The sequence below is a fragment of the Melospiza georgiana genome, chromosome 13 (assembly GCF_028018845.1).
Source record: "Melospiza georgiana isolate bMelGeo1 chromosome 13, bMelGeo1.pri, whole genome shotgun sequence".
Taxonomy (NCBI): Eukaryota; Metazoa; Chordata; class Aves; order Passeriformes; family Passerellidae; genus Melospiza; species Melospiza georgiana.
In genome coordinates, this window is record NC_080442.1 from 6,526,172 (window position 1) to 6,549,847 (window position 23,676).

Genomic DNA, 23,676 nt, shown 5'->3' on the forward strand with positions numbered 1-23,676 from the left:
GCTTGTGTTTGTGTCCCTGCATGTGGGAAGGGGCTCTCCTGTGACCAGTGCTCGTGTTTGTGTCCCTGCATGTGGGAAGGGGCTCTCCTGTGACCAGTGCTTGTGTTTGTGTCCCTGCATGTGGGAAGGGGCTCTCCTGTGACCAGTGCTCGTGTTTGTGTCCCTGCAGCCCTGCGCAGCCGCTCGGGACGCTCCATCATCAACGGCAACTGGGCCATCGACCGGCCGGGCAGGTACGAAGGAGGGGGCACAATGTTCACCTACAGACGCCCCAATGAGATCTCCAGCACTGCAGGGGAGTCCTTTCTGGCTGATGGGCCAACCAATGAAGTCCTTGATGTCTATGTGAGTTAGCATTTAAATTATTCTTCCTGATGGAAAAGAAATTGTTCAGTTTGTGGTTAACACGCAACAGTAAAATGGTATTCAGTACCAACACTTTGTTGCTGCAGTTTTGAAATATTTGTTTTGATGTTTTACACTTGTTTGCTGTGGTATCTGTTTTGCTCCAGATCATAGGAAATCTTCATCAAGCCTTTTTCTCTCAGACTTAACCGATCCAGTAAAACCAATTGAACTTACTTAGTAAAATAGAAATAAGGCATACAAATGTTCAAGGCTTTTCTTTTGTGAACTGGATTTTTTCTGGATACTTTCCTATTGAAACAAATTTGGTATAGTTTAATTTTACAGTGAAGAAGCAAATACTTAAGCCAGACAAGGCCTCTCACCATCTCAGTTTCCTTTAAAAGAAACAAGTCCATAAACCTATAGAACGTAGGATTTGAAGCAGGGCAGTTTTAATATGAAGCTGTGATTGGAGACCATAGATAATGGCTATTTGAGAAAGGAAGACAGAAGACAAATTGTTTCTAAGAGGGAGAAATATTGAGAAAGCTTTTTACTTTAGATGGGATGGGTTTTTAGTTCATCATATTGAAATAAAAAACATAACTTGAATTGATTACAACTTCTTCCAAGATAAATGGTGTGTTCTGAGATTATACACTCCCACACAGTAAAATTCATTTCTTGAAAAAAATAAATTAAGAGAATAAATTATTCTTTCATACAGGCTTTTTTGTCCTTGAGTGCAGTGCGAGGTAGAAAAGTGAATGTGCTGGGTAATTCCATAGAAAACTTAATAGTAACTACCCTGATTACTAGGCTGGGAAAAGTTAGATGTTGGCAAAGTTATTTCCCATCTGCTATATGGTGTCTAATAAAGCAATGTAATAATTATGCTAACACTAGAATCATTAAGGTTGAAAAAGACCTCTGAGATCATCAAGTCCAAGATCAGAACTTCTTTTCCAATTGATTGCAATGAATTACTGGGAAAAACCTGGAAAAATAAACAATTTTTCTCCTAAACTGTGCAATGCAGACTCTGTGTTTTTCAGATGTTTGTGTTTTTGTGAGGTTACAGGGTTTGTGAGTTGAGGCTTGGCTTTGAGTTTTTATGTTCAGCCAATTAATGCCTAGTATGTAATGACCCAGAGAGAAATGGGTTAGGAAATGGATTAAACATTTCCAAAGTAATATCATAAAAAAGCCTTAAGTTTTGATGTTGTTTGATGTTTGTTTTGATGTTTGATATTGTAATGTTTTGGTTTAGGCTTAGGGAGTGTAAGAAAGCTGCCATGATGGGCGTAGCTTTGCCAGCTTTGCTCTGTGGCTGCTGCTGTGGGTTGCTACTTCTGATTTGACAGGACTCTCACCTGAGATGTTTTGGTTTGGTAGGAGGAATGCTACAATTCAGTATAAAATGATAGTTTAGTCTCTTTTTTAATATACTGTGGGAAGATAAAGGTGAATAGTGCTAGATGCAAGAAAATCAATGCTCAGTATGACACAGCTTCTCTCCCAGGTTTGAGATGTGTAACCAAGCAGATACAGATGTCTTTTTTCAGACTTCATTTTACAGTGCCTGAGTTATGTAATTCTCCATTCACCCATACTCATGATCTTTATGCTCTGTGTAGAAAAATGAAGAGATTTGCAGATGAGAACTCGAAATGGCTTCTGTTCTATTTTTCTGAGATCATGCTGTCTTTCTTCCACTCTGAAATATAAAGTGAAAAGCTTTCTGATGTACAGGAGGTTATAAGTAACAAGAAGAAGAGATGCAAGTTCTGTCCAAAGTGTGAAGTATACATTGCTACAAAGATTTGGGTCCACTAAGTCAAAGCAGAAGTGTTCTATCATTTCAGGTATTTTCTTGCAGGAAAGCTGGAACAATATGCTAATTAGGGACCTCATCAGTTAAGCTCTGTCTAAAATATGACTTTCAGTTGTTTTGAGAAGTATGATGGAAAAACCATCACATGGGAACCACTGGGAAGTTGTTCCTGGAACCATCCTCAGAACAGGGTCCTGGCTCTGGAAGGGGAAGTGTACTCTACTGCTGAAGTTAGTTCACAGTTCTTGGTTCTCTCAGGACCACAAAGTGGGTGTATTTTTTGGATAAGAAAGTGACATTGGAAGGACCCAACCTTAAAAAAAAATACTGCAAGCAGTGCATTATTAGTTGGTTCAGAAAAGTGAATACTCTCTGGGGGACAGCGTTTAGAGGAACAGCTATTATATTTGGCAAGGAAAGAGTGATTTTGACATAAGTTAAAACAGAAGTCTGAATCCCTAGTTGGTATTAATAGATACGAATTTAGTGAAGCCTTGAAGCATTAGTTGTCCTCTGCTGGGTCACTGGGCCATTAGGATAGCAGGACATTTTACTTCTAGGTCCAAGAATCCATGAGATTCATTGGTGAGAACCAAAGAGCCAGAGGTAGCTCTGATGTTTGCTTGTGGGTTTGTTGGTTTGGGTTTTTGTTTTTTTGTGTTCTGATTTGATTTGGTTTGATTTTAAAGGGTACTTTGAGTATAGTCTGAGGCTTTTATCAGACTAATCTCCACAGAGAGTTCAGGCTAGAACCTGTGTCAGTAGAAGCAATACTGAAGTAGTCAGAGCTAAAATAGTGGAAGTATCAGCTCATGACACCCCTGCATTTGTAGTGTGGGTGTGCTCAGGCTCAGAGCAGCAGTGCAGTAGAATTCAGTTGGGAATGGAGTGTGCTGCTAACAGTTTGTAAAAGCTGTGCTAAAGTCGTGTCTTTCTCAGGTCCTATTATGCCCAACTGTTTAAACAGCACACCCAGTGTAACAATGGCTGTCAGTCATGCTCCTGTCAGCTCACCTGGGCATGTGCAGCAGCATTCTGAAAATCCTGGGCTTCATTTTCACATTTAAAGGAGAAAACTTTCTGGTTCCTGCCTGTGTTTCGTAAAGAACATATTGATGGAATTGTGGTTTGCTGTAAGACATCTTGGTTCAGTTGAAGATAAATTTGGAAGGGTGCAGGAGGGCTGCAGGTCATCTTCAGCTGCTGCTGCAGCAAGTCCATGGGCCTTGGGACCTGCTCCCTGATCCTTGCTGGGCACTGCTCCTGGGGAGGCAGCAGCACAGCCCCAGTTTGAACTGGTGGGTTGCTGGGGCTCCATGGCTGCTGAGGGAGCTGCAGGTGCTGGAAGGAGCAGCAGCTTTGCCATGGATACAGAGCAGTGTGTGCTGTCTGCAGGGGTCTCCTTGAGCCTCTGGGAAACCTGTAAAAGTGCAGTAGGCTGCATGTGTAGGGCTAGGGGTTGTGGTGGTTTGGTTTTTCTGCTTTGTTTCTTCTTTGCTTTTGTTTCCTCAGGCATCTGTCAAATCCCTGCTATCTGAGAGTGTTTTGATGACTTTAGGACCATCTCTTCTGCTGCTGAGGCCTGGTGTGTGCCTCTGCTGCTCCCCTTGCTGAGGGGAGAGGCCATGGCTGGCACAGCCCACAGCACACCCTGGCCCAAGCATGGCAGGCTTAGGTTTTTCAGAGAAGATTTAGACAAACATTTTCTCTGCCATCAAAAACTAGCTCAATTTGCAAACACATGAACTTGCATTTCCTTCTTTGCAAACAGTAACTTGTGTTTTCTTCTTTTTGCATTTTTTGGAGACAGTCATTAACCATTGCTTCTATCCCAACCAGTGATAAATAATGTTACGTTGCTGATCAGTTCAAGTTGATATTTAAGTGTTAGTGACATAACAAATGGAAGAACTCAATGTATGCTGGTTTTCTTTTTAGATGATTCATCAGCAGCCTAACCCTGGTATACATTATGAATATATCATTCCAGGAGACAATGTCATTAGTCCTCAGCTGCTTGCTCACAGGAGGCCAGGTAAAATGTCACCATTTCCTTTTATCAAACACTTTTTGTCACTTAATAAGCTAATGGAGAAATTCATACCAATGAATTAGTGTCAATGCTGTGGGAGAGGCCCAGAATTTCACCCTACATGTTAAATTTGAACTCACCATAGATTTGGTAAAACTTCAGTGAGGTAAAACTGGCAGGGTTTATTATGCTTTAGCTGGGAAGATTACTACTTTGAGTAGGAGTGTTGTAACCATGTCTCAGAAATTAAATACAACATGATCTTTATTTTCAGAGTGTTTTTCTTTCTGAAATAATTTAAAACAACCCTCCACAGTTCCCCTTTCCTCTTGCAACTGGAGAGGATCAAACAGAACACTGTTTTCTTCCCAGGCAAGAATCTGGACAGCCCCTGCCTGAGCTGTGGGTATGTGCTGTGTGTGCACCTAGGAAGTTCTGAAGGACAGGAGAAACTTTGCAAGTGAATTTGCTCCTCACTTTAATGTTCGTGACTTGCTTTGACAGATTTCTGAGTGTTTGGTATGTTCATAATGAGGAGCAGCTGTGCTGTGACATGGGGAGGCACAGAATGCAGAGCATGGAACAAAACAAAAATGCTTTGGGAAATTTTGACACTGGGGGCATTAACTCTACGTTGTCTTTGGAGATTCTTCAGTTTTTAGTTTTTAATGTACTTGCTGGCTAAGACTTGGTTGTCTTAGTTTAAAACAACACAGTCTTTGCAGGTCACTATTAGGCAGTCTCTACATAGCAGATTAAAGCTGCTTCCAAGTTTAGTGATTCTCCAGTTCTAATTATTAGAGAATAATAACATAGACTAATAGGCTCATTGTTTTACTTTTCTATTATTGTCCATCATCAGGGGAGCCACTGAATGGTCAGTTAGGAATGCCAGAAGGTACAAGTCATGAGTCGGAGGATTTGCATAGAGAGACAGACATTCTGACTGGACAGTCAGCTGGAACTTTCCCAGTTATTCAGCCAGGAAGATTTCCTTCTCATCAGCCAGAAAACCAGGTGCCTGCTATGCAACCACCAAGACAAAACCGAGAATACAACTGGAAACAGGTTGGGAAAACTGAGTGCACTACTACATGTGGGAAAGGTGAGTGCTTTGTGTATGCACAAACATTGCTAGACCTGCTGTTTTCTGTTCTCTTGCAACCAAAGGTCACATCACTGCTATTACCTGTGCTTATATTTAAATCAGTAAAACCAGCAAAATTAGAAATAGAAAGTGTGAAAACTATAAAGAAAGATATGGCATTTGTCTCTGAAAGGAAATATTTCAGCATTTATGGCAAGCTGCTCTTTCCCATGCCCTTGATACACAGCTACTTTCCTCAACATCCTCTGGCATTCTTTACCATTCCTTTTGACTCTCCAGCATTTTCAGATACACCCACCGTGCTCTCTGTGTCTTTGTCAACAGTTTTCTGACCTTCATGGGAAGGTTTCACTGGCATTTCATCAGACAGATCTTTGTCTCATTGGGTGTTGCTGGAGCAGCACTGATGTGACTACAGAAGTCTGAGGTTTTAACAGGGAAGAAGTGGGAAGGAAAAGGGATGGAAAGGGCCTGGTGAACTTTTGGGAAGTGGTGCATAAACTGCTTGTATGTACTGCAGAGATTCAGCTTTGCTGCCAGACATTCACAGTGACCACAGATTCAATAATGCAGAACACAAGCAATTGCTTGGAAGAATAAGTTTTTTTGATGGTAAAAGTGAAATCTTTTGTACTATGCATAGCCACCCACCACCACACCATAAAACTGCAGAGGTTTAAAATAAACATGTACCAGTGTGGGAGCTCAGCTGACTGTCACCAGTTCATTACATGTAGAACATTTGCTTCCTAATTAGTTTGAGAAGACACTTTGTAAATTTGTTCCAAGGCCAGATCGGTGTGCATGTTATAGCTACAGACAGCTGAAAAAATCCAGCAATATTGATAACAATCAAAATTTCTTCTCAGTTAAAAAAAAAAGAAAACTCCTTGGAGAAATTACTAAAGAAGTACTACAGCTAAAATACTACCAGTAAAATTCAGACTTCCTTAAGTCAGCCCTTTTGTGGAGAAAAATATTTTAGTTGGCATTTAAGCACACTGTGCTTTTACTACAGGTCATCTAGGCAGAATCCATAATTGTGTCTGATTATTGGCTAGCAGAAATCAGTCTGTATCAACTACTGAGTGACTGAATTCCCATATTCAAGGTGAATTTCAGTATCTAAATCAGGTAATTTATGGTGCAGTTGTAGGAACACATCAGGGTAAATGTATTCTTCCTTTCCATCATAAAAATCTTTGTTGTGTATGCCATGGCCTTTATCAACATTGGCACATGGTTCTTGTTCTTTCTGCAGAGATCTGGTTACTCTTGGCAGTGGCATTAATGAAATGTGAGTCAAAATGAAGATAGAAAAACACTAGGACTTAAAAAAAATTAAAGTAAAAAAAATTAATTTCAGCCTCCTATTTATTCCATTAAATTTAGCAACAGAGCTGCCAGAAATAAGTGTCTCTTTTCCCATTATATGGATAATGTGTGCATGTTCTGATTAAGTTAAATTCAAAAGAAACTGGCTCTTGAGAGCTGGATCCTGAGACTATTGAGACTGTATGAACATTTCTTGTGATCTTGCTGTGAGATGCCCCTGCCTCTCTGATGGCCCTAAGGCATTTCAAGCCAAACTAGGTTATATAGGCTGACAAAGAAAGGAGTGGAAAAATCAGGAAAAAAATCTGTACTTTTTGAGGGTTTGTTTCATTTTGCGTCATTCAGTACAGGACACTTTCTGCTTTTTTCTTTCCTCTATGTTTTCCATTTTCTTCTACTTTATTTCTTCATGCAGAAATATAGATGATAGTTTTTAATATTTTTGGTAAGATCCACTGAAGTTAAATGACCTTAGGAAATTCCAAGTTGCAAGAAGAAAAAATAAGTTATTTTTGTGCTACCTAAAGAAAAGAGAGACTAAATTAACAGTTTTGATGAAAACCTGAGAGATTTCAAAGCATGTTTGTAAAACTTTGGCTTAGAAAAAGACTTGATTATCTTTTTTTTACAAAGTGAAAATGCTTCCCATGAGAACTGCCACCGTCTCTTGTCCTAGATTTCCATTTAAGATGACTGAGCAAATAGATCTGCTGGAATTTGGGTAGTGCAGAAACTGTCCTCTCAGCTCTTACATTTGGAAATTTTGGATAAAACCTTTGTCTATATTTCATTGTCAATTTATGCATTTCCTTTCTGCATCCATGTTGTATGCTGCTGCTATTGCAATTCTTTACCTAATTGACTGTTTCATTTCAGGATCACAGTACCCAATTTTCCACTGTGTCAACAGAATCACTCACGAGGAGGTACCCGAGGGTTACTGTGACAGCAGCACCAAACCCATTCCAGAAGAGGAGGCCTGCAACCTCTTCCCATGCCCTGCTTTGTAAGATGCTATAACTTAAGTGAAATAAGCCAGTGTCATTGGGATCTTGCATGTCAAAGGGCCTATTTTAAGTAGGAAAGTAGTTTGACTTTCTAAATACAAGAGTTCTGAAATAAAATGTGTAAACAAATTTAGATACTTCCTTTAAGTGTGTGTCTTCATGTTTGTAAAGACAAAACTGAAAATAACGTATCTATACAAAGGTGACTGAATAAATACAGTGACATTTTGGAATGAGAAAGATCTATCTAGAGATTATTTTCAGACTCTAAAGTTAATTCTATTTGTTCATTGTTTATCATTTACTATTTCAGTTTTACTGATGAATGAATGCCTGGATGCATGACGTGATTCTTGTGTTGCCTTTGCTGCAGAAAAATACAGCACATATTAAATATTTTCAGAAGTGTCATTAGACCAGTAATATATATTACAGACACATTCTTTTAAAAACCAAGCAGCTGTTACAGGCTTGAGTAACATTTGCAGTATGCCTTGAGACCATGAATTGTGCAATCTGTATCCATGCTCACAGTTACCAGCCTCTGCAGGAAGGCTGTGTAAACAAGTGTGTGATGGTGCCTCCCTAAGGGATCGCTGCACACACAGAGACTGAAGTGGGATTTTATAGGATTCTGGACCAGCATAAGAATCATGTCATTCCAGTTCTGTTAAGATCAGTGTTAGAGAATTCTTTGTGGAACAAAGATATCCTTTTCTTTTCACTGCAGCTGGGACATAGGGGAGTGGTCTGAGTGCAGCAAGACGTGCGGGCTGGGGATGCAGCACCGGCAGATCCTGTGCCGGCAGATCTACGCCAACCGCACGCTGACCGTGCAGCAGTACCGCTGCCAGCACCTGGAGAAGCCCGACACCACCAGCACCTGCCAGCTCAAGATCTGCAGCGAGTGGCAGATCAGGACTGAGTGGACCTCAGTAAGTAGGATCCATTCATTTGGGGTAGAATGCCTCAGAAAGAATACAAATTTTCTTCCAGGGATCACTAATCAAACATCAATTTGGTTTTGTCAAAGTGGAATATTAAAAACCTTGGAAATAAGCAAATCTTAGTTCAATAAATCCCTGCTTAACTATGACCACTGGTTTCCTAACCAGAAAGATGTCTTAGCAGGAATAAATGAATGAACTTTATGATCCCAGCTCCCTGGTAAACCATTGCAGTCTTTGCACAGAGCCCTGATGCAGCCTCCCTTTTGTCCCAGTGTTCAGTGCCTTGTGGAGTGGGGCAGAGGACTCGAGATGTGAAGTGTGTCAGCAACCTTGGGGACGTTGTTGATGATGAGGAATGTAACATGAAGCTGCGGCCAAATGACATCGAGAACTGCGACATGGGCCCCTGTGCCAAGAGCTGGTTCCTTACAGAATGGAGTGACAGGGTAAGGCTTCTCAGTATCTTTATCCTGACAAACCTTCTAAAACAAGAGCATCAGAATGTTAAAAATACACATCTGTATAGCCATAAAAGGAGTAATCTTATTTTCCGTGTTTATTCTTGGTCTTTTAAACAGGCAAAAGCAAACAAAAAAATAATATCCCAAGGGCTTCTTGAGTTTGTGTTAAGATGCAAGAATGCCTAGAAAGGGCAAGCCTGTGGGTACATGGCCAAATGTCCAGACTTAGAATTGGCTCTGAGTCTGAACTTTCCAAAATATTGAGTGTACTTATTCTTCTTGCTTAGTGCTGACTCTCAAGATTCAGACTCTTAAAAGTTTCCCCACTGTTTTGTTAAGGGATATAGATTTGAGGCCTGATGTCTGGGTTTAAGTTCAACCCATAAACCAGTTATCTCATAGGTGTGAAAAGAGTAGAACAACTTCATAAACTCAGGCAGGCTTGATTCAGGCTCTTGTATTTTGTGAACGTGGATATTGGGGTTAATATTCTTCCAATGAGACAGATTCTCTGCATGAAAGCAGTAACACCAGTTACTTGTGATTTAACTTGTTTCATGATTGGGCTCAGAGTTGTTGTTCAGTGGTGATATTTAGATGCTCTCATTAAGAGTCTTACAAACATGGGCTGAGAAGAGCCTGATATTTTGGTCCCTCTTGTGGATGCTTGCATATCAGTTTCATCTGTAGGCAAGTCCAGCCTTCAGTCTGTCTTTACTTTGACAGACAAATAACATAATTTATCAGTGAAGCTGTAAGATTACATTCATGACTTCATGATTTCATTATTTAGATCACTTTGTGATAGTACCTCTGGAAGCCAGGAGTGTCAGGCTCACAGGCTGGGCATTAGTTTGGACACTCAGATTTTCCACGTGGTTTAGATGCCAAGATGGAGCAGGAACTTCACAAGTAGGGCAGGTACCTGCTATGTCACAGAACTTTAAAAGGCTAATCAGATTCTTGTTACAAGGTCTGCAAAATTTTCAGCCCTCAGACAACTCAAATAGATTTTATAAAGGAAACAAAGCTATAGACTGTTAAATCTGTGTCATTATGACTTTTTTTTTCTAGTGTATGCTCCTGCATAGTATGGACAGAATGATACCAGGAGAAGCAGAGATATTAGTGCAAAGGGCAGAGATTTTGCTATAGGAAAATGGCAGTGCTTTTTTTTTTTCCTGCCTTTTTTCCCCCTCACAGATCTGTTCTTTCTACAGTGCTGTTAAATCCATTATACCCTCAAAGACATCATTTTGCCCAGCTGCTGTTGTCCAGTGCAGTTCCACCACATAAAGCACAGACATTGCTGTGAAAACTCTAGCACCATCCTCTTGATTATTTTACACTGATACTTAGTTCTCTGCAGAATTAAAAGCAGCTTTTGAGCTGAAGGTTATAACTGTAGAATGTTATTATGCTTATTTATACATGTTAAATGAGACGTACAAGTGAAGCAGGTAATGTGGAAAATGTTGGAGGTTTTTTTTTTTACCACAGACTTTTTAGGGCTGGAGAGTAAAGAATGGATTTTGTTACCTTCTCAGTTTATATAAGTGTACAGATTAATTTCTTCCAAATGCTTGCTACTGTAGTTGGCATTATTCACCATCACTTCTGCCAGGAGTGGGTTTGGAGTTTGATTCACAAAGAGGATGTAAGAAACAGCTTATTTCAGGAAAAAAAGTAGATTTGAGGTGAAACATGCAGGATCTCCTAAGATTCACACATACCTCATAACTGGGATGTTGAGACATACAGGGGCAAGCAGTGAAATACAGCAGCAGTGAACAGCTTTGCAAGGTCAGGTCATTGGCCATTAGCTGTCCTCTTGTGCCTTGAAAGGGCTGCAGCTTAGGAGCAGAAATCTCTCTTTCTTTGTACAGGAGTGTGTTTCTGTTGAAAAACAAGAGAATTCTGTCATGGAATAGAAATGGTCATTCCCAGGTAAATGGGCTTTGCATGTGTCATTTCCCAAAACAGTTCCTTAAAAAGTACTCTAAGCCAAGCCACACTTCAGCAATAAACATAGATCAGCGATGGGCAGCCACAAATGGTTCAGATAAGCAGCCAAAAGTTCAAATGCTTTAAAAAAGCTTGTTCAAACCTCTTGAGTCTGCAAAACTGTGGTGGAAATCTCACAAGAACAGACCTTCTTTGTGAGCTTTATTACATGCCTACTTTAAGTCCCAGCTGGAAATACCACAGAACAGTCTTTCCCATTGTATTTTGACATTTCAGCCATGCCTAGAAATAAGAGGTAAAAGAACTTATCATAACTTTTGGAACTTTGAAATGGTTGAGTTCAAACTTAGTTACTGCTGGAAGAGAAGGCCTTTTCTGAACCCACTTTGCAAACACTTCATGTGTACAGTTGCACATGCAGCAAGTAGAGATTTCCAGAAGCCTGTCAGAGATTGGTTGGAATACACTTCTTCTTTCAGCAAGGGATAGATCAGACTTCCCTGTCTGGATTGATGGGATGCATGGGCTATTACAATATAGCCTTGGTTAACTAGCAAAACATCAAGAAAAAAAATGCAGCAAAATAAAAAATTGCCATTGTCTTTGCTGCAGCAGATGTTCAATTTCAGCATTTCGTATTTGTGCAGAATTTGACATGGGTATTCTTTTACACTGTTTTAAGAAAAGAAAGTGATCCAATTTAGGAATGGTGAAGAGATTTTGTTATCTTATTTTAATGAGACCATGCAAAATTTTAATTGATGCAGAAATCATGCTAGTTACCTGTATTATCATTAATAGTTTCTGTGGTTCTGAACTAGTAACTATCATTACTTTTCCCTAAATGTGACTTCAGCAACATTACATATATGCACTTAAAAAATCTGTAGAGCATATACAAATTTGTGTGTAGGAGTTGTGTTTCCTTCCCAGGGGTGGGCTATATGTTGCTTTACCCTGTAAATAACACTTGGCTGCCTTCTTGCCCTGTTCTCCAGGCTTGTTTTCCCACAATGTATTTATGTATTTTATGGGCCACCTGTTTCGCCCCATGGCATTGACCTCCTTGGTGTTGGTTTCTGCACACACTGAATTTTTATATATGTAACTAAAAACCCCTTCATGTTCCTAAGACAATGCAGTTCTTGATTTGTGATATTTTGATAAACAGGTATCAGAGTCCATTGAGTGTATGTTACACAAACAAGGTGTGTGGCCACCATGTGTGCTCTGGAAAGGAAGGGAGGAAAAGCAATTCGTTCTTGGGAAACAAACACTTCTTTTCTGAAGTGTATACTCTTGTTCCTTGTATGGGAAATAGGTCTAAACACCATCTATTGATACCCCCAGGCTCAGTCTTGAGAGAAGCAGAAATTTTCACGCACTTCAATGGAAAAGATTACAGGTTAAAAGTCGGTAGTGGCAAAGTGAAACTGGTTGGTCTTACTTTGTCTGTGCCTGTCTTTGCATTTATTGCTCTTTCTTGGGCATAAATAAGACAATTAACTTAAGTTTCATGGCTTTGACTTCTGTATGATCGTTAACCTCTTTTGCCTATAGAGAGTCTGGACAAACTTTTCTGATATTTTTATGTGCATTTGTAGAAAGATTGCTTCCTGTCTCATAATTCTCTAAAGATGTCATCCTGCATTAAAGCAGCAGAGTTCCACCAAACAGCGTCCATTAATCAGTAGAGGAAATCTGGTGAACCTTACTGAACTTAGCAACAAAATGGGATTGATGGGAGCAGATGAGATTCTTGCAAACATTTCACATGACTGATTCTTTGACAGCTCTAATTGCTGGAAAGTTTATTTCTCCTATGGGTCAGGAGTGGGAGACTGCATTCTCCTGATTTACAGCAATGGGAGACTTACCAATGTTTCCTTCCAGCTAGCTGGAGCATTTCCCTCCTGCATTTTTGTTTATTCCTCATTGCCATCTCCTCTGTTCATTTGTTTCTCATTTTATGTTTAGAGCCTGCTTAGAAAAGAAGCCAAAATACAAACAATTCTTAGATGTTAATGAGATTCTGCGGCCAAAATAAAATCTTGGGAAGAAAGGAAAAACGCTGCACATCAGGGAACATAATCAAAACAAACCAAACACATGCTCTGGATTTCACTCTTCATTAAAAGGAGTAACAGCAATGCTTCTGTAATAATCTCCTGCAAAAGAACTGTAGTAAAAGGAGAACTTCGTAAAAATCAATGCATCATTCCTCTCAATTATAAACATTGCCTAAAAGGTTCAAGTGTGTTTGTTGACCAGTCAAATCTGGAACCACCAATGAATATTGTAGCTTACACTCTTCTTTCACTGTTTTTTATTTAAATCTGCATACTTCACTTAAAAATCTCCTGAATCATGGGGAAAAAAAGGAAAACCACCATTAAGCTTGTGCAAGAGTTAGTTATTTTTTATTATCAGCTTTTATTTGTTTTAGTATAAAATAAAACCAAGATAAAATACCCTTTTTCATTGATTTCATTTGGGATTTATATGGAAATAGAAGGTTTGCATTCTTTACATATGAATATGTAAAGAATGCAAACCTTCTATTTCCATATAAACTCACTTCATATTTGCAATGAAATGTAAAGCCAGGAGAGTTTGATAGAAGGGTGGCCAAGGTCTACAGAGATTTGTGTTTCCTTGTAACCTGGCCTTGCCATGCCCCAGTTCAGCCCCTGAAGCCTGCCTGGCTGTACCTGTGTCACAAGGAGGGTGGCAGGCAGGGCCCAGGCAGGGTCCAGGCTGTCAGACAAGATCAGTGACGAGCCAGGGGCAGGGTCAAGCTCAGGGTCAGAGCAGGGACAGAGCCCAGGGTCAGACCCAGCCCAGCCACCCTGGGGCAGGTCTGTGGCAATGGGGCAGGGCCCAGGGGCAGACCCAGCCACCCTGGGGATGATCTGTGGGCATGGGGCAGAGCCAGGCATGGGCTGGAGGGAACCCCAGGGGAGGCATCGTGGAAGGGCAGCTGTGGCCAGGCAAAGGCACCTCTCTGAGGAAACCTGGGCAAGGACTGATGGAGCAGAGGTTAAAGGGGCCTTGAGCAGGGTGTGCCTGGGACGGGTGAGGCTGGGCAAGGGCCCCTCAGAGTGCTGCTGCACTCGGGTCCTGGCAGTGCCAGCAGCTCTGCAGGGAGGGACACTGTGAGCCAGAGCACAGAGGTGCCTTCCCTGCTGCTGATCACTGAGGGGACATTGGTGCTGCTGATCACTGAGGGGACATTGGTGCTGCTGATCACCTGAGGGGACATTGGTGCTGCTGATCACTGAGGGGACATTGGTGCTGCTGATCACTGAGGGGGCATTGGTGCTGCTGATCACTGAGGGGACATTGGTGCTGCTGATCACCTGAGGGGACATTGGTGCTGCTGATCACTGAGGGGACATTGGTGCTGCTGATCACCTGAGGGGACATTGGTGCTGCTGATCACCTGAGGGGACATTGGCGCTGGTGATCACTTGAGGGGACATTGGTGCTGGTGATCACCTGAGGGGACATTGGTGCTGGTGATCACCTGAGGGGACATTGGCGCTGGTGATCACTTGAGGGGACATTGGTGCTGGGCTTGGAGAGTGCCATGGAGCTGCTGCACTGACTCAGCACCTGCTGCATGCATAGATCCACTCTGAAGGGAAACTATATAAATCTAGGTATCAGAAAATGTTTTGACAGTGCATAAAGATGTTTCTCCCTTCACTCCCTTTTACTTTTTTGTTTTGTTTTGTTTTTTGGTAAGAAATCAAGGCAGCTCTCAGTAGATTTATGTCCTTTGAAAATCTGCCCCCATCTGCTATGGCAGAAATGATCTTCTGAAATACGATTCTGCGTGTATTATTGGAAAAACAAAGGTTACATAATCTGTCTAAAATCCTTTCTGAAGTGGATTTTCTCAGAGTAGGTCAAATAATGTTAAGGAGTTTTATAAATGTATTTGAAACATAGATTTTTTTTTTTCTGCAGTAACATCAGGCAGATGACTGTAAAAGTCTGTACTATCTTGTGGGAGATAATTAAGGTGATGAAGGTTAAAAGTGTGGTAGACAGAAATCCTGCACAAATGGGGGTGTTTTATTCAAACTCAATTGGTTGTTATTTAAAACTTTAATTAAGGCTAGCAGTGATGCTGAGGCCTCTGTGAAAGCTCTCTGGAGGCCCAGGAGAATTCCTGCTGCCACTCTCCTGTGCTCTGCTGCCCCATTTGAGTGCAGTGAGTAGGGCTGGCACGTTAGTGAAGGGGAACTGGCACTGCTAAAAGGGATTTTCCTGCTCTACCCTTGTGTTGTAGCTGTGACAAAAATTCAGGCTTCCACTCACAGTTTTCCAAGTTTGCAGGAACTTGCCTTATTTTCCTGGACTGCAACTCAGCTGCTTTCCAACAAGTATCAGAGCCCTGAATGAGGGGTTTTATTTTTAGTTTTTAATGGGTATGGAAAGCTTCTGAAATTGAACTCATGAGGGAAGGACCTCAGGAAGAGGAAAAATGGCAGACTCCTTAAAACACAGACGGAGGTTTCTGAGGAATTTGTGCCAATTAAAACAAGACTGTGAAACAAAATATCTTTAATAATAGGACAGAATAAAGTTGCAGCTTGTGAAAGTTCCTCATGTTTCACAATGTTAGGTTATGGCAGTTACTGTGTATTAATGCAACAAATCAATGGCACCAAATTGAAAGTAATGGGTGTGTCAGTTGTGAAAAACAAGGGGAAAAGATTCATTATCCAACTCCCTACACTCTGCCTTGGACCTTAGAAATCTATGGTTTTCACTGGGAAGATTTTTTGCTGAAAATGAGATAAAACCATTTTTTAAAAAATGCATAATGTGAAACATTCAGGTTTAAGTTTGCTTTGTAAATCCTTAGAGAGTAGTTAATCTGTAGTAAAATCTTGCAGCAGAGAGTGGAACAACCCTATACCTTCCCATTTGGTATTTCCTCTGTTATTTGATATGCAAGCCTAGTTCATAACATAATCATTTAAAACATAAGACTAGGGAGATTTTCTGGATGACTTTACAGACTAAATTTGCTCCCAGCTCTTGTTTGAAAAGCAGAAAAGCAAACTAGATTGTCAAATGAAAATTAGTTATCAATAAGAAAAGTATTTGCAGAGTATATGCATAAATTCTCTCTGCTTAATGTAATTGGGCACGCTTGGAATGGGAACAGCCACAGAATTGATTTCTGTAGGTTTGAGTGGGAGCCAGGGTGTGGGGCTCAGCTCACCTGTGAGTGGCCTGTCTGAAATGGGTGTCGTTTAGCTGTAGTTTAGTTGTAGTTTATGTGAACAGGAAAATGTTCACTGCTAGCACTATTTACATTATTCTTGCAGTTTCAAGAATTTACCAGTTTACCTTGAAAAGGACTCCTTAGCCATGAAATTGGTTTGCTGAGGAGGTGAATCTGTTTTACATACCTGCTTGAAGGTGGAAAATTTTGTTGTGCACCACCAACAGAAAAGGTTCATCATGTTACTTCTAGGCATAATTTAAGAGATGCTTAATTACTTGATCTTGCAGATGGAGGAAGAAATCTGAGTTTCCATTTTTTCCAAAATTGTACTTTGTTAGAAAAATTGCTTCTAAAGAGATGGATCACTTCTTTAGTTCCCTAGGTATTCCATTTCAGCAAAGCTTTGCTACTCTATTTGAACATCTTGTGAAAGAACTCAACTTGCTGATAGGAAAAGTGGTTTTCTGTTCTCTGTCAGTGAAATAAGTGTAACATGACTACATGTTTCACACAAGTAACCAGTGTTCCTCCCTGCAAGTGAGCAAAGAGCAGTTTGCTACCAATGGCATTTTCAGTCCCTGGGCTCTCTTAGGAAGATGAGTGACTGTGTTGGTTGGTCCTGTTGTTAATAGTGGTGTTGGCATGGCATCTGCTGTTCTGCAGCTGAACTATTGGAAGTGAACCCTGACACTGTTACCAATGGCAGCTAAATCAAGTTAATGGTCAGCTTTTTGTCTCATTACCAGTTTTTTGACTCATTCTTACTCAATAAAATCTTTAAAATGTTCTAATGCAGAGTTATATTCATTCACAAGGAATGTGGTGCTCATTGTGGAAGTAATACACAGTTTCTCCTAATTACATTGTATGTTAAAAATAAAATCTGAAATAGAAATCAAATGCATCTTTTTCTATCATACATTGCATATTTATTTGTGGGTTTCTTTGCATGTAAAATATAATTGCTTTGTTTAAATTCTGTTGTGTACATATCTTTCAGTAAGCTGCACATAGGTTTTTCTTCTTTGTTAATGGTCTATACACAGAATGCTAAATGCATTTTAACAGAAAACAAAAGGGAAGATCAAGAAATAATTAAGCAACAAAGGAACAGTCAAACATGAGACTTTATTTCATTGGCATGTTTCTGTTTTTTAAATGTCAATAGTTTGATGCTGCTTAGGACAGTGAAATACCAGATACTTTCCTGCTTCAGTAGATGAAAGAGCAAACTCTAAGGGCATAAATGGAATTTATCCTGTGATTTGTGAATGACATGCATACTGTCTCTGAATAGGTGACATAAGAATCTAAATATCACTATTTAGTAAGAGCTTTCAGAATTTAGCAGTGTAACTTTTTCAGGATGGTGAACAGTAGTTACTGGAAAGTCATATCATTAAAAAGTAACATTGAATGGACATAAGCTTCTATGGCCACCTGTCCTGAAATTTAAAACTTTCAGGTGAAACAGGCTGGGCAATAACTCGTGGTAGTTACAGTTACTTACTGAGGACTTACCTGAATCTTTTGAAATGACCTGTCAAAATAATTTCCATTCTTCTACTTCACTGTGCTGTCAGACACTGTCTGTTTGTTACATGGAAGAGTTCCAGGATGTGCTGTGCAGTCACTTTACTCGCAGTGCCACAGCCCTCAGTTTTCCTGGCCTTGTCCTTTCAGCCAGTGGAAGATCCACCTGGCTGACAGCTTGAATGAGAAACCTGGAGAGCAAAACAAAGGCTGAAGTAGGACTGCTGTCCTATTTTTATTGAAATTACCCATTCTCAGAGCTACTAATTAGTGTGAAAAAAGATGAATAAAATGAAAACTGGAAGAATTTATGGACAGGGAGAAGACAGGAAAAGTGAGAAAGCTAACAAAAAGCTGTAAACCAAGAGATTTCTTTCTTCGTTAATCCTTTCATTTTTGACTGTAAGGACAAGGTACTACTTGTAGTGTTTTCAGAAGTATGAAACTGTAAGGCAATTTGCTACAGCTGAATTACAAGTAAAAATAATTGACTTTGAATGAATGAACTTCCATGACTGTCATTGTCATTTCCTGTGCTGTAAGAGCCTAAATGTGGGATATGGGACTCCAGGCAGCTCTTCAAATGCAGTTTATTCCATCCAAGAGGTTACAGCAGTCCAGGGTCAGGATGACAGAGCCTGTGCCTAGAGCTGTCAGCTCCAGCTGCAGGCAGGCCTGGAGACCCTTTGGTTTTGGTTACAATGCATTCTATACTTTGCTGAGCATCTTAATACAGTAGAACCAATCTATACCTTAACTTTTATCTATAGGCTCTCATAACTACTATAATTACCATATTCATGTTACTGTTCTCCAATCACTAAAAGTTAGTACATTACAGTTTAAGCTAGAAGTTGTTTTTCAGTTTTCTTGCAGTTGAAAATTCTGAGATCTTTTTTCTATTTGCAACATTTGCTGACTTGTTTGCCTTTGCTATCTTTCTGCTTGGTTAAAACATCTTTTTGTTTGAGGTGTGTTTATCCTTTGCTCTAAGTCACAAAACCCCCTTCTAACTAACACCCCCTTTGCCTCCTTGGTTATCCAGTAAAACTGGCTCAGCAATTCTTTTCTTCTACATCAAAACTTGCTTCCACCTCAATTCCTTCTTCAGGTTCCACATTTAAAAATCTTTCTGCTAAGCATACATATCTGTGAGACTTTCATGTCAAACTTCCATCCTTCCCAACACGCAGTCTGAGGGCTCACAGTGTCCCGGTTGTGTCTCTCGCAGTGCTCGGCAGAGTGCGGGGACGGGATCCGCACACGCTCCGTGCTCTGCATGACCAACCACGTCAGCAGCCTGCCCCTGGAGGGCTGCGGCAACAACAGACCCGCGGAAACAACGCCCTGCAACAACGGGCCCTGCGCTGGCAGGCTCGAGTGGTTTGCTGGGGGCTGGACACAGGTGAGCCAGGCACCAAGTCTAACACGTCTGTTGCTTTTCTGCTGGTATTTCACTTTGAACTTGTATTTTGATGCAATCAAGATGTGTGCCGTAAGGTATTTCTTCATCTCTCTAGAGTATTTTTTTGTATTTTAGAGTATCTAAATACTCTAGGTACCAAATATAGCTATTTGGTATCTAGAGTATTTCTCTCTAGAGTATTATTTGATATTTTTCCCTGTATTTTACTGAGTTGATGTTCAATATTTTTCAGCATCTGCTGAGTTTTTTTACTTTGATGAAAAGAAAAAAAATTGCTTTTCTTCTCCTCTCTATCTTCATTTTTTGTTTTTCACCTACTGACCCAGTGTATTTATGAAAAGAATGGTGACAGAATTCTGCTCAGCATGTTCAGGTAAACACTAAAGCAGTGGATGTGAAATTCTTAAAGTAGAGCCTTTGTGATCGTGCATAAATGCAAGGAGATACATACCTGTACATATATATGCATATGACATTTCCAAAAGATAAGGAAGGCACAAAGCAATGGCTAAATCCGAAAGTTAGCTTTGGTATTGTTGTACTGAAAGCCATTACAATGGGCAAAAGAACAAATTTTGGTTGGTGGCCTCTATACTGATACTCTGTCCTCCAAGTAAATTCTTCCTTCATCCACATCTAGTAGCCCTTGCTCCAAATGAACGTTTCTTCTGTCAAGAACGAAGGCATTTCAGAAGCTGGTAACTCATGCCCAGGCATTTTTGTCCCTTTGTGTGGGCTCTGGCATTGCCTGGAGAGCCTTTGGGACTGCTTGGTGGAGCTGTGCTGTTAGCTCACTGCATTGCACGTCCCAGAGTCCTTCCAGGAGATAAGGAGCTGGAAGTTAAACTGGAACAGCTGAGGGGGAGATTACAGGGCTACTGCTATGCTAATGCTTTCAAGTACAAGTGGTAATTATTGTGTATAAGAATATGTATAACAATAATAACAAATTCAGATTTAAAAAATCTTTATCTGCAGTTCTAATAACAGATGAAATCCAGGCCTTGTTACTCAGACCGCTCCAGACAGTGAACAGGCACTCTGTACCCACTTTTGCTGTGCTGGAAAGGTGTTCAGTTCAGAGCATCCTGACTATTGGTTTAATTCACCTTTTTTCTTTGCGATTGAATTGTTTGATACACACAATCAAAGTCTTTACTGATGTGAAAGCTGTGTCTGACAACATCAGTTCTACTGGCCAAGGCCTGGCTGGTTTATCTGGTTTTTAATAGCAAGATGAGAGCAGTCATCAGGGCAGAGCACTGGGGAGCACTGAGGGCTGGCCTTCCCCTGCCAGAGCTAAGGTGGGTGTTCAGGTGGTGCCTTTAGGAGGAACCATTGAAAGAGATGATTTGTGTTAAACAATGTGCAGTTACTGTACTTCCTGTAGAATTTACTCAGGTGCATTTATCTTAAGATTCTTCATTCAGCTCAAGAGTTTTGTGGGAATCTGGTAAAGGGATTGTAAATTCTACCAAAAATATAAAGAAAATCCCCAGTGTTAGGAATGTTTCATTGGTTTAGGCTGGAAAAAGCCTTCTGAAAACCGTAGTCCTTTATGCACATTGAAACCAATATGTTGCTGTAATCATCTTCTAAAAACCTTTTTACAAGTGCCAGAAACAGTATTGTGTGTGTACTTAACCTTTAAATGGGCAGTAGGAATCCAAGTGAGTCAAATTCACTTTTCAGAACTGGAACCAACACTACATCACATAGATACTTGCAAGCATGAAAATAACACCCTGGCAGATCAAGGCATTTTCTAAAACCAGCACAGAATGTGAGGCTTTGTAAAGCTGCAAAACTGTGCTTTAACCTTATAACCCTCCAAAGTTCAGTGCAGCACATAGGATCCTGCTTCAGCAAGAAACAGTAACTCTGCTTACGGAGAAAGTGAGTTATGTGTCTCTGTTGATTGAGAAAATAAATACCAGTTTCTTTTATAGCTACAGGTAAAACTACACTTTGAGATTTTTCCAGAGCTACACTTAGAGTCAAATGTCTTCTTCATTAAGATAATTAGAAATGTTTTGAGTCCATGGTAGCATGTGATGTGGAGAAATGTTACTCTGTAAATAAGTTGAAGGACATGAGGAGAATACTAGATTTTCCCACTTTTTTTTGTTCCCTGATACAGTGCTCTACTGAATGTGGTAGTGGAACTCAGCAGAGAGAAGTAATTTGTGTTAGGAAAACTGAAGGTAATTTTGAAGTTTTGAACCCCTATGAATGTTCATATTTGGAAAAACCTCCCAGCCAGCAGTCCTGCTACCTCAAACCATGTGGATCTAAGTGGTTTCATACAGAATGGAGCACAGTAAGTCTGTCATGTTTTCCTGTATCTGTACTTTGTTTGACACATCTTTTTCTGCTTGTATTGAAAGAGAACACTATTTGCATACAACCACCCATTACGAAATTGATTTAACTTTGCATAGGAATGATAATAAAAAGAAAGTATACTCTTTGCCTGGTGGAACATAGAAAATTCAGGAAGTATCTTGACCAGAAAGAGACACTGCACAGTTGTCTTTGTATCATTCATGTCTTCTTCATAGAATCTTCCTGTTTTATAACCTTGGTTTGGCCCTTACAGTGAGACAGTGTGGTGCACTTAGAAGTTCCTTTTAGATCTCTAGTTTCATTAAAATTAAGGAGTATTTAATAAAGAATGAGGGATGTATTCATTTCTTAGAGTCAGTTTGACCATAATATTTTACTGTAAACTCTTCACTATAAAACTTAGAACTTCAGTGGGAGAAAATGTGTTGTACAGCTTCATGTATCTTCAGTTTCCTCTGGAAGTGGAGCAGCTACATTCACCACTGTGCCACAAAACACTTCCATTTCATCTGTAATTTCCTATAGCTGACATAGTTTATTGGTTCTCTACCAAAAGAAATCAACATTTTTGTCCTAAATGAAAATCAGGAAGTCCATTGTCATCTTGGAACGAGATGACTCTGTATTGAATGCAGTCACTTGGACCCTTTGTTGAGCCATATGTCACATTGCCACTGGCAGCTCTGCAATGTGGATGCAGCTCAGAATGGTTTGTGTGAAGTGTGATGTGAGTCTTTGTTCCCTTCTAAGTGCTTAAGATCTCTGTAGACCTGAAGTCCTTATGGCTGGATGTGGAATAATGACAGTATTCCATACAGCCATGTTACAGGAGTAACTAGAAAAATCCATGTTCTGTTACTGTTGCACATGGCTGCCCTTTCAAATGTGGGTAAAGGTTGTACTGGAGGATGAAAAAACACTTTAAAAATATAATATTGAGACTACTTTGGTTAGTTTTTTACAATATATGATTTTATAATCATGATAAGTTGTTTATGCAGTGTTAGGAAAAGAAATAATGATGCCAAAAAAGTCAGAAAGAAAACATTCTTACTAGTTTTGGGCTATTAAGGTTTTAATCGTAAATGACTCAGGTTTAATTAAGTTTTTGAGCATTAGGTCAAACTGGACAGTGAGCCAAATCTCAAAGACCTCACTCAGGCAAAATCCTTGGCCAATGGGGATTTGCTTCAGTATGGGCAGAAATGTGTAATAATTGGCTTTAAAAGTACCATAACAAGCAAGTACAAAAGTCTCTGGCTTCATAACAGACCCTGAAGGAGCACAGAAATATTTCCTTTAGAAATTCAAAGAAACTTACAATGGTTAGTAAAATCATTGTGCTGCAAGAAGTGAAAAATAATTGAGTGCTAGGGAAAAAAAAGGTAATTAAAAATATTCTTGCTTGTATTTAAATGGCAAAAGGGAGAGTGGAGGGCAGGGCAGTCAAGTAATAAAGTTCAGTGCAGTTAAAATCTTAAAGCAGAAAATGTGAGTACTATGGAAAGAATAGATTTGGGAGATACATCTAAATGAGCAGAGAACAACCAGACTAATTAAAGAAGCAGATGCTAAGTAATAAATTCAGAAAGGGAACTGTTCTGGCTTGATTTCAGTTGCACAGCATCCACTATGTTTATTTGTCTGGTTGTTGATCCTGTGGTCAAAAATGTTGGGGAATCTTGAAGAATGTTTTCCCTGTATAATAAGGGCTTCCTAGGTAGAAAATAAAAACCAGTAGGGTGAAGTTGATAAAAGGCTGCAGTGATAGCTGGCTCTGGCATCAGGGTTCCCTTGTTTACTTTCTGTAATGACACATCCCTATGGCCTTCATGAGCTCAGTTAATTGTTTCAGTGTTCCAAGTCCTGCGAAGGCGGCTTTCGGCTGCGCGAGGTGCGCTGCCTGTCGGACGACATGGCCGCCAGTTCCCAGTGTGACCCACAGCTCAAACCCGAGGAGAAGGAACCCTGTAACACACAGGATTGTGTCCCTGAAATAGGTAAGGCAGAGGAAACTTCTGTAGTTATAACTGTGGAACTCCATCTAGTGGAGAAGTTATCTTAGAGTCTTCAATATTTTCTTTCT

General features: G+C 40.1%; 1 protein-coding gene across 1 annotated transcript in view; it reads left to right on the top strand.

The window, feature by feature from the left end:
- The window catches only part of THSD4 (thrombospondin type 1 domain containing 4), a 215,190-nt gene that overhangs the window by 187,000 nt on the left and 4,514 nt on the right, over positions 1-23,676 (top strand). Inside the window, exons 8-16 of the mRNA XM_058033401.1 lie at positions 170-345; positions 4,121-4,217; positions 5,077-5,319; positions 7,534-7,663; positions 8,395-8,599; positions 8,887-9,060; positions 19,050-19,223; positions 21,385-21,564; positions 23,446-23,590. Coding sequence (XP_057889384.1) covers positions 170-345; positions 4,121-4,217; positions 5,077-5,319; positions 7,534-7,663; positions 8,395-8,599; positions 8,887-9,060; positions 19,050-19,223; positions 21,385-21,564; positions 23,446-23,590 — 1,524 coding nt within the window. The remainder of the gene's footprint in view (positions 1-169; positions 346-4,120; positions 4,218-5,076; positions 5,320-7,533; positions 7,664-8,394; positions 8,600-8,886; positions 9,061-19,049; positions 19,224-21,384; positions 21,565-23,445; positions 23,591-23,676) is intronic.